This window comes from Neophocaena asiaeorientalis, unplaced genomic scaffold, assembly GCF_003031525.2.
Source record: "Neophocaena asiaeorientalis asiaeorientalis breed wild unplaced genomic scaffold, Neophocaena_asiaeorientalis_V1.1 scaffold444, whole genome shotgun sequence".
Classification (NCBI taxonomy): Eukaryota; Metazoa; Chordata; class Mammalia; order Artiodactyla; family Phocoenidae; genus Neophocaena; species Neophocaena asiaeorientalis.
In genome coordinates, this window is record NW_020172466.1 from 80,476 (window position 1) to 92,369 (window position 11,894).

Here is an 11,894-nt window from a genome sequence, read left to right on the forward strand (position 1 = left end):
AAAAAAAAAAAAAAAAAGAAACATCAACTTGAATTCTCTAATATAAATGTAAACATGTGAGTCTATAGAGTTCACTGTATAGATAATTTGGGGGTTTTACTTTCATATATTATTGTTTGCATTTAAATAATTTCTAATGAAAATTAACACTGGATAAACATTTGATCAGTGACTAAACTGTAGCTTCTTAAAAGGCAAATATATTTTCAAAGTAGAGGCAGAGGGATTGGGTTTAAATGTTCATTCATATTTTATTATAGTACTAATTTATACCAGTTATTCAAATATCATTTTGTGGTGACCTGTTTGCTTTTCATTCGTTTATTCATTCAGTCAACAAACATTTATGAAGTCTGCTAGACACTGGGGGGACACCGAAATAAAATACAGTCCTGTTCTTCAATGAATTGTATATGATTAAGTATTAGTAGAATTTTTTATTGTTTAAAATATAACTCTCACTTCAGATATCACACAGTATTTTCCTTCTTCTAAGAGCCTAAATAAGTTGCACAGTTTCTATTCAAAATTTTAGTATGGGAAGCTGTACTACTAAGGACTAGACAAAAATGCAGGGATAAATGTACCATTCCAATGGCCACTGTCTCTTTTGAATTTATTTCTCTCTGGATAGAGAAGTGCACATTATCATTGGAACTCCTTCTTCAACTGATTTTAGGTGTCTTTTAGTGCAATGAAGCTACCACCACTGAGCTTTGCTTTCTTTTAAAAGTGAATATACTATCATTTGTAGAATAAGGGATAAAGCAAATCTAACTCTAGTACAACCTATACTGTAAACAACTTTAAAAAGATGGACTCTCGGGAATTCCCTGGTGGTCCAGTGGTTAGGACTTGGCGCTTTTACTGCCGTGGGCCCAGGTTCGATCCTTGGTCAGGGAACTAAGATCCTGCAAGCTGTGCAGCATGGCCAAAAAAAAAAAAGACTCAATGGTTTTTGCACCCATTTTTTTGAGATGCCAAATATTACAGGGTATATTAAGAAACATCGTGATTTCATTACTTCAAGTGGAGAGAGTTGTTTCTCCTACCCCAAATATCTGGAATGGAGCAAGAGTAACAGAAAATTCCTCCTATAGGTTCCAGAGATGTGTGATAAATACTTTTAATGAGCCCAGTTTCCTGAACTTAGGTCTTTGCAAATGAGCAAAGAAGCAATTGATTTTCAAGGGCTTTGTTTTCAAATACTAGTTCTTTGTACAAGTATTCAATAAGTACCCCTAAAAATTACCACATTTCCTATACTGATTTGGACCTTATACCTTCTAACAGAGCTTTTCTGCCCACTTTTTATAGAGATACTCAAGACTTCTCTACTGAGAATGTGAGGTAACAAGTGTTTCATGTATTTAAACTTTCTTTTAAAAGTGAATATACTATCATTTGTAGAATAAGGGATAAAGCAAATCTAACTCTAGTACAACCTATACTGTAAACAACTTTAAAAAGATGGACTCTCGGGAATTCCCTGGTGGTCCAGTGGTTAGGACTTGGCGCTTTTACTGCCGTGGGCCCAGGTTCGATCCTTGGTCAGGGAACTAAGATCCTGCAAGCTGTGCAGCATGGCCAAAAAAAAAAAAAGACTCAATGGTTTTTGCACCCATTTTTTTGAGATGCCAAATATTACAGGGTATATTAAGAAACATCGTGATTTCATTACTTCAAGTGGAGAGAGTTGTTTCTCCTACCCCAAATATCTGGAATGGAGCAAGAGTAACAGAAAATTCCTCCTATAGGTTCCAGAGATGTGTGATAAATACTTTTAATGAGCCCAGTTTCCTGAACTTAGGTCTTTGCAAATGAGCAAAGAAGCAATTGATTTTCAAGGGCTTTGTTTTCAAATACTAGTTCTTTGTACAAGTATTCAATAAGTACCCCTAAAAATTACCACATTTCCTATACTGATTTGGACCTTATACCTTCTAACAGAGCTTTTCTGCCCACTTTTTATAGAGATACTCAAGACTTCTCTACTGAGAATGTGAGGTAACAAGTGTTTCATGTATTTAATTTTCTTCAGATACCAGCATGTGCCGACCCTATGCATAATTCAGATTCATACCACTATGACAGAATTATGGATGTCTCATCCCAACCATGCATCTAAAGCATACAATTATCCGGCAGCTGAGCCATAAACTGCAAACTACACTCAGCAATCTCTCACAGGAAATTTTTGCCAATGTATAGTAGAAAGAACAGAAACAGGCAGAGAGAAGCACTTTCATTGATCTGGTATTGAAATCATTCCAGGCCTGAATTTCAATAACTACACCTAATGTAGTAGTAGAGACTCAGTTGTGTTAGCAGAATTATTTAGAACCATTCCAATTTTCAGGTTTCTATCAGGCAGCCACATTCCATCTACACATAAGTATGACCGGCAATAGATCTATCCAGCCAACTTAAAGTTGCAATGGTTCTATTTCTATGCCAATAAACATAGCCTGAGACTATGTGTATATAATGCAAAATGAGGTCAATTTAGAAAAAAAGAGGGGTGGTCAAAACCACTGGTTGGATTTTTAAGGCCAAAAAAATGGTATACTAAATAGTTTTTTGGTTCCTAACATTGTGGTGATATATATTGCTTCCCATTGTCTTGATATCACTGATTCTAGGTTTTTATTTTGTTTTGTTTTTTAGGAAGCTGTTGTTAACTCTTCCCTATCCTGTGGAATGCAACAATGCCAAAGCTTTCTATATTGCTGAAACTGAGACTCTCGAGGTCACCATGACTATGAAACGAGAGTTGGATTTTATTAATTTCTTCTGAAACAACATGAATAAGGAGGAAAAGTGGTAAAATACCACTGATAAAAAATTAAAAAAACTTTGAAAAAATTGGTTAATGTTTTCTATCTTCTCTTTATTATTCTGACATATTTCAGGCAGGGCCTAAATTCAATTCTAATGCTATTCTCATCATTTACAGTCATTTCTATTAATCTAGTAGGAAATGCTGATTTCTCATACTAATAACCTATTCCATTTTTATAGTGATAGCTGGATAGAATTTACAGGCTAACCAATTAGATTACTACATGGTCAGCTAAATAACTGAAATATGACCATGAAATCGTTGGTCCACTTATTTCAGTAGTTTGAAGAACTTAAGCCAATTGATTATACCATGATACAATCAGGTGCATAGCAATTGGTCATTACCGTCACCAGAAAAGTTTATTTAGTTTCCTTTTTGTTGATTTAATCAAATGATTTTGAGTGTTCTCTGTTTAGGCTCTCACTATTGTTCTGGAATATACAAATAACAGAGGATTATAAATAGTTTGATGTGCCATACTAACAACATGTTTACTTGAATAAGAATACTCTTGAGCACACAGTGTTATTTGGCTTCCTCGGTCCTGTTCTCAGTGTTTGGATCTATTTAAGTTAAAAATATTTTCCTTTTGTGCACTAATAGTTATTAATAATGCCTTTATGAGTACTGTGTTTATATTAATTGAATTTCTTGACATTTAAAAGGAATATAAAGAAAAGTGTGGCGCATTTACAAATCCTGTTCTCTCTCATTTCGTATATCGTAATTGGACATACTTACGTTATGAATTTGTACACTGCCTCTTCTGTACTGTATTGCATAAGTTTACTTTAGAATTATTTATGAATAACTTGACTTGGTCTCACACATCATTGTAGAACTCTGGAGTTACCTGGGAGTAAAGTTTGAAAAGAGATAAACAGCGGAAATATGTGAACAATTAAGGGACTAAATACTCAAGCAGATATTGTCTAGGTTTAATTATGCAGATAACTACGAAGCATCTAGTTTATGACTAGATCAAATAGAAGGAAAAGACTGAGATTTTGGAAAAAGTGGTTATGTTAAAACATCAAGCTCTTGTAGAGAATTTGACTTTGAAATTACCACCATGACTTTCTTCTGAGGGTGGGATTAACTGAAAAGAAGTTAGTGTCTGTGAATTTAAGTCCATGGTGTCACAGAATTAAACGTGTCCTACTTTGCTTTCTTAACATCTTTTTAAAAGGCTGTATTTTAAGAATTTAAGACTATACCCTAAACTTTAAACTCTGGAGTAAGCCTAAGCAGTAGCCAATATTTTTCTTCTCTAGAGAGCAACAGTGAGTCAGTGGAAAATGTATCTCTTCTTTCTATGTAGTGGCCCTAATTACAAAGACCATTATTACTCAAGCTGACTGCATGTGTACAAGTTGTCCCTGGAAGAGAAGATAGAGCATATCCAGGGCAACTTGAATTGGGCTTTGGTTATGTTGTACTGTATCAATTATATGATGAAACAGAGCTTCAGGACAATGAAATGTGATCCAGTAATTTATACCCATCTTCAAATCATCCTACTTCACTGTCCTTGGCCTCAGAAGTAACAACTTTGTTATCGTTGCTGTTTTGTTTTTTTAAGCTAATTCACAGGACTTTTCTCTCTTTAAAGGGGAATAGTCCATTAAAGCAAATGTAGAAAAAGAGAATACAAAAGGAAGTTAAAACCACGATTGTGGCATATTATTAGCCTTCTCCTTCATGAACTTTTTCACCCCCCTTTTTGGTTTTATAATCTCTAGTTGCGTTTCTGAAGATTCAGTCATTCATTCATGCACTCATTAATGCATTCTTTCAACAAATATTCACTGAGCATTTACCACATGCCTGGCACTATGTTATATGCTGGGCATATGGCAATGAGCAAACCGGATGTGGTCCCTGTGCTCATGGAGCAAGTAGTTTAGCAAGGGAGACCAACAGTAACCAAGTAAACACATAAACACATATTTTCAAGTTTATTATTAGTATGAAGGAGAACAATGCGTGCTTTGAGAATATCAGAGAAACCAAACCTAGTCTGGGGAAGGAGGTCAGAAAAGGCTCCCCTAAGGATTTCATACTCAGCTGAAACATGGAGAATAACTAGGATTTAGCCAGGCAAAGAGAGTGTTGAGGGAAGGAGGGTGGTAGGGCTTCTAAGTGCAAGGAGTAGCAAATGTGAAGACCCAGGATGGAAAGAACCTGGAGCGTAGAGTTCAAGGAAATTAAAGCCTGTGTGGTTGAAGTAGAATGAATCTGGCAAGTGTGACTGGAGGTAAGGTTGGAAATGTAGGCTGCAGCAATGTCATGTAGAACCTTACAGGCTAAGGTTAGGAACTTGAATTTTATTCTAAGTTCTTTGGAGAAGAGGATGTATTTGGAGGCAAGAATGAAAATGAGGAGACCACTTAGGAGGCTATTGCAATAGCCTAGGCAAGTTATTATTCTACACTGCATCCTAAGTAAAATTTATTTGATTTTTTTCTAATTAGAACAAAAGTACATGCTTACATGATCCAAGTAGGAAACTTTAACAATACAGAAAAGCTCTTTAAAAATAAAGCACCCACCTCCTAGAGAAATGGAAATAAAAACAAAAAGAAACAAATGGAACCTAATGAAACTTAAAACTTTTGCACAGCAAAGGAAACCATAAACAAGACGAAAAGACAACCCTCAGAATGGGAGAAAATATTTGCAAATGAAGCAACTGACAAAGGACTAATCTCCAAAATTTACAAGCAGCTCATGCAGCTCAACATCAAAAAAAAACAACCCAATCCAAAAATGGGCAGAAGACTTAAATAGACATTTCTCCAAAGAAGATATACAGATTGCCAACAAACACATGAAAGAATGCTCAACATCATTAATCATTAGAGAAATGCAAATCAAAACTACAATGAGATATCATCTCACACCAGTCAGAATGGCCATCATCAAAAAATCTAGAAACATTAAATGCTGGAGAGGGTGTGGAGAAAAGGGAACCCTCTTGCACTGTTGGTGGGAATGTAAATTGATACAGCCACTATGGAGAACAGTATGGAGGTTCCTTAAAAAACTAAAAATAGAACTACCATACAACCTAGCAATCCCACTACTGGGCATATACCCTGAGCAAACCATAATTCAAAAAGAGTCATGTAAATTCTCACTAGTTATCCATTTTATACATATTAGTGCATACATGTCAATACCAATCTCCCAATTCATCACACCACCACCACCACCCCACTTTCCCCCCTTGGTGTCCATACGTTTGTTCTCTAAATCTTGTAGGTTTTTTAAAATTGAAATATCTTCTTTAATTGGGCTTTAAAAATATTCTGCGAAAAACTCTTACAGTCTGTGTTGTGGGAGCAGCCCTTCAAAGCAGTTTTACCTTTGCTTCTTCCAAGAGCCTCAGTGTACAGGTTCCTTGGTCATGCAGGTAGGATAAATTAAAACCCAAAGCTCACATGAGTTCCAGACCTGTGCTTTAAATTCTCAGAGGAAATTTTTTCTTCCATCTTTGATTTAGTCAGTCAGATAAACTTCCTTGTTTCCCTATGCCAAAGATGCAGATTTTTTTCTACTCCAAAATTTATACAGAGTACAGCCCTTCCAGGGGACATGTATGATGAGACCCTTGGGCCCCAGACCTCATCTCCTGTCCCTGTGGTTCTTAAAAGTTGAAACTCCCTTCCCTGCTTGATTTTAAAGACTTAATGTGCAAAAAAAATTTTTAATCTCATTAATAATGTTTTATATAGACTACATTTTAAAATGACATTTTGACATATTGGGTTGAATAAAATTTATTATTAAAACTAAAAAAAACCCAAAAAACTAACAAAACAAAACAAAACCTCCCTTCCCAGGGTAACCACAACTCCCACTCACAAGATTACAACTCTGATTTTCCATTTCCTCTTCATTTCTGGCGTCTGAGAGTTTTCCTTGATTTCTTGTGAACTCAGTTATGCAATTTAAAAAATGTTTGTATATTTTTATCTTGCACTCACAGAGGTCTGTATCAAAAGGATTTTTCAGTTAGTTTAATTGGCCATGGCCAGTCAGCTTTCTTAATTTAGCGAAATATTTTTAATATCTTCCCATGTTAATATTCTTCAACACAACTGTTGTAGATTGAATTTCCCAGAAATCAGACTCCAACTCGGCAAAAGCATATTAGAGAGTGCTCTTGAGATCAACACCTGTTGAAGGAAGGAAAGGAAACAATATTGGACAAAGAGAGATGTTGGGTTGCAAAGCAGTCACAGGGCCTTAGCAGACCACATAGGGAGCTCTGAATCTGGAATAATCTCCCAGAATTGTCCTCAGTTGGAACAAGGAGGCTGAACCTTTATATTCCAGCATTGACTGGTCATTGAATGCAAACTGCACCTTGGAAGAGAGTGTTAACCTTGGGATAGGTCACTCTCTTGGGCTGAGTTCCCAGAAAAGGCTGACAGCTGAGGACAATCTGCCAGCAGCTCTGCTAGCTGCTGGAGGAATAAGGCCTTCTGTCTTGAAGCAGGATCTGTATGCACATAATAGTGTCCACTACAATGATTTTTAATGGTTTCAGAATATCCCATCACATGTATATAATACAATTTATTGATTCTAAATATCAAATAATAATGGATTGGCTATTTCTAATTTTTCCTATATCAATAATACTGATATGAGCATTATTATACATTCTCTTTGTTTACATCTCATACTTTTTTCCTTAGGTTAAATTCCTAGAAGTGAAATTGTTAAGATATACACATTTTAAAATATTTTTATAAGTTTAGCTAACTTGCCTATCAAAATGCTTATACTAGTGTATACTTCCCCCAACAATATATGAGTACCCATTTCTCTACACTCGAAGAAGTCCTGAAAGTCATCATGCCTTTTCATCATTTCCAATTTAATAAGGAAAAATAGCATCATGTCATTTTGACAAATACCCTTCTTCGACATTGTTTTGTGTTGGTTTCCACCTATTGATAGTGATGCTATCAGCTAGGAATGCCTGCGGCTCTTACCTGGGCCTATGCTACCTGTGAGGTGCCCCCATAGACAGTTCCCCAACTGGCCCTTGCAGTTCTTATTACGATTGCAAGACCCACTTCTGCAACAACCATCAGGAACTTTGAGAAAACGAGATATGTTACTTACACATTCTGGACAGTACACAACATGTCTGAGGGCCACATGGAGAGGTCACAGGTAAAAAGATATTGTGTGGACCTGGGGTTCTGCCTTTATTGGGTTCAAGTGTGAAGTGTCCAAGGTTTCCCTTGATTCACCCTTTATTGGTGAATTTAAAACGTAAGAGCAGGAATTAAATCACAGGAAGGGAAATGTAATGGGTCAGTTATCTAGGTCACCCAGGGCTTTCTAAAAGGGGAACTTCACAGGCAGGGTGGCCTGGCTCTGTATCTACTTGTGCAACTGGCAATGTGTTTATTGAAGACAGATGTCTTTGAAATGGATGCCTCAAAAATCAAAAGCTTAATGTCAGGCGCTTATATTAAAATCAAAAAAGCTAATTGTTGGGCATTTACACTATGGACATACTAGTGAAGTTAAACAATTTTTCATACATTTATTAGCCTCTTATGTTCTTGTTTTGAGGACTGTTTTTTCTTTTGATCATTTTTCTATAAGAATATTTAACTTTTCCTTATTGATTTGTCAAATTTGGTTATTTATAATATATTTTACAAATATTTCCCCAAGAATGTTCTTTACCTTTTAATTTTGTTTATAATATTTTTAATAGGAATTTTTTATTGTTATGTAGTATATTTGTAGAAAGATTATCCACTTTTTTAAAAATTTATTTTTGGCTGCGTTGGGTCTTCATTGCTGCTCGCAGGCTTTTTCTAGTTGCGTCAGCGGGGGCTACTCTTCCTTGTGGTGCGCGGGCTTCTCATTGTGGTGGCTTCTCCTGTTGTGGAGCATGGTCTCTAGGCACGCAGGCTTCAGTAGTTGTGGCATGCAGGCTCAGTAGTTGTAGCTTGCAGGCTCTAGAGCGTAGGCTCAGTAGTTGTGGTGCATGGGCTTAGTTGCTCTGTGGCATGTGGGATCTTCCTGGACCAGGGCTTGAACCCGTGTCCACTGCATTGACAGGCAGATTCTTAACCACTGCACCACCAGGGAAGTCCCTTCACTTATTTTTATTTTGGTGGTTTTAAGGCTTCATCTTCTACTTTTAAACTGTATCCATCTGGAATTTATTTTAGAACAATTAATTTTTAGTCTCCTAATACTAGATTTGAGCATTATAAAATACATTTAAAACATTCACTGTCACACTCTGGCTTCTCCCATTTAATTTTATCATGAAATCATCCATAAATTATGCTGTGAGAAGAGCAGTTGATGATTTGTAATATATTACAAAGTAACAGAATTTGAGTACAATGCACTTTTAGTCAACTCTTCTGACAAGATAATTTTGCAATGTTTCTATTTGACTTTAAAATACATTCACATATGTATGAATAGGTCTTACACTGAATTTATGCTCGTACAAATTTAAGAAGCTTCATTATGAACACCCAACTAGAGAGGTGCTGAAAAGCAACCTTTTTTCCTCATCCTGCCTATCTGTTTATTGTTTTGTTTGTTTCATACTCCATGCAGTAAAGAACAGTATCACCCTTCTTCCTAAGCAGTGTTTTTATCTAAATGTATTGTCTAAATATTCCCACATTCAGGAGTGGTATGGAGGAGGGGGGAGTTGAACAGATAGGTAGTAAGGGCAAAGGTAATTTTTTTGTTTACAACATTTAACTTATAGATTACTCTGAGTACAGGGAAAGGCAAGGCCAATGTTAACATGGAATCTTTATGCAAATAAGAAAAAGCTCCCCTGCCTCACGCATTGACAAAAAGGCCCCCCCAAAAGCACCCTCCACGAAGAGACCAGTAACAAAAAGGCACACTCCCCAGAAGCCAATTAGGAGGAGGCACAAACAAAATGAGGTTGGAGATTGTAATGGTTAATTCTATGTCTCAACATGACTGGACCGCAAAGTGTCCAGATATTTGGCTAATCATTATTTCTGGGTATGTCTGTGAGGGTATTTCTGGATGATATTAGCATTTTGAACCTGTGGACTCAGTAAAGCAGTTTGCCTTCCCCAGCGTGAGTGGCATTATCCAATACATTAAGGGCCTAAATAAACAAAAAAGTGAAGCAAGGAAGAATTCGGCTCTTCCTGCCTGATTGCTTGAGCTGGAACATCAATCTTTTCTTGTCCCCTGTGTACCTGTGGTTCTCAGGCCTTCAGACCCAGACTGGAATTTACACCATTGGTTCTCCTGGTTCTCAAGCCTTAGGACTCAGACTGAAATATACCACTGGCTTTCCTGGATCTCCAGATTGCAGATGGCAGATCATGGGATTTCTCAGCCTCCATAACCGTGTGAGCCAATTACTTATAATAAATCTACATCTCTATCTATATACACATATATATATCTTATTGGTTCTGTTTCTCTAGAGCACCCTAACTAATGCAGAGCTCCTTCAAAGTTCCATGCCCAGTATTACTCTGATACCTAAATAAGACAAATACATTACAAGAAAAGAAAACTACAGACCAATATTCTTTATGAATATAGATGTAAAAGTTCTCAACAAAATAGTAGCAAACTAAATCTAGCAACATATCAAAAGGATCATACGCCATGACTGAGTGGGATTTATCGGAGGACTGGAAGGCTGGTTCAACATATGAAAATCAATTGGTGGAAAGAGTCATGTACCACAATGTTCATTGCAGCAGTATTTACAATAGCCAGGACATGGAAGCAAGTCCAATAAAGATGTTAGAAAAAAAAGAAAATCAATGTAACACAGCATATTAATAAAATAGAGGACAAAAACCACATGATCATCGCAACAGACACAGGAAAAGCATTTGACAAAATTAAATACCTTTCATGACAAAAACATTCAAAAAATTATAAATAGAAGGAAATTTCCTCACCCTAATAAAGGGCATCGATGAAAAACCCACAGCCAACATACTTAATGTTGAAAGGCAGAAAGTTTTCCTCTTAAGATCTGGAACAAGACAAGGAGGTCCACTCTTACCACTTCTATTCAACAGTTGACTGGAGGTTCTAACCAGGGCAATTAGACAAGTAAAAGAGATAAGAGTCATCCAGATTGGAAAAGAAGAAATAAAACTATTGCAGATAACATGATCTTGTATACAGAACAAATTCTACAGAATTTTGTATATAGAAAAACCCAAATAACTCTCAAAAAACCTCTTAAAGCTAATAAATGAGTTTACCAAAGCTGTAGGAAATAAAATCAACATACAAAAATTTGTTGTATTTCTATACACTAGCAATAAACAATCTGAAAATGAATTAAATAAACAATTACATTTACACTGGCATCGAAAATAATAAAATACTGGGGCTTCCCTGGCGGTCCAGTGGTTAAGACTCCATGCTTCCAATGTAGGGAATGTGGGTTTGATTCCTGGTTGGGGAATTAAAATCCCACATGCCATGTGGCATGGCTAGAAAATAAAATAAAATAAAATAAAATACTTAGGAATAATTTTTTAAAAGAACTATAGGACTTTTACATGGAAAACTACAAAATACTGTTGAAAGGAATTAAAGAAGACCTACATAAGTGGAAAAACATTCCATGGTCATGGATTAGAAGACTTAATATTGTTAAGATGGTAATATCCTTTCAAATTAATCTACAGATTCAACACAAACCCTATCAAAATCCCAGGTAGCTTATTTGCAGAAATTGGCAGACTGATTCTAAAATGTATGTGGAAATGCAAGGGACCAAGAATAGCCCAAAAAGCCTTGAAGCAGAAAAACAAGTTGGAGAACCCACATGTCCCAATTTCAAAACTTACCACAAAAGTACCATAATCAAGAATGTTCAGGGACTTTTCTGCTGGCAGTGGTTAAGACTCCGAGCTCCCAATGCAGGGGGTCCTTGTTCAATACCTGGTCAGGAAACTAGATCCCACATGTATGCCACAACTAAGAGTTTGCATGCCACAACTAAGGAGCCCACCAGTCGCAACTAAAA

General features: G+C 36.3%; 1 protein-coding gene and 2 non-coding genes across 3 annotated transcripts in view; all 3 read left to right on the top strand.

The window, feature by feature from the left end:
• The window catches only part of DNAAF6 (dynein axonemal assembly factor 6), a 33,093-nt gene extending 30,296 nt beyond the window's left edge, over positions 1–2,797 (top strand). The window contains exon 6 of the mRNA XM_024738138.1: positions 2,668–2,797. Within this exon, the coding sequence (XP_024593906.1) occupies positions 2,668–2,797 (130 nt within the window). The remainder of the gene's footprint in view (positions 1–2,667) is intronic.
• On the top strand, positions 831–903 carry TRNAK-UUU (transfer RNA lysine (anticodon UUU)). Its single transcript has one exon. It is a non-coding gene; the product is annotated as a tRNA-Lys (tRNA).
• TRNAK-UUU (transfer RNA lysine (anticodon UUU)) lies at positions 1,487–1,559 on the top strand. The gene has a single exon. It is a non-coding gene; the product is annotated as a tRNA-Lys (tRNA).
• Positions 2,798–11,894: the final 9,097 nt, after the last annotated feature.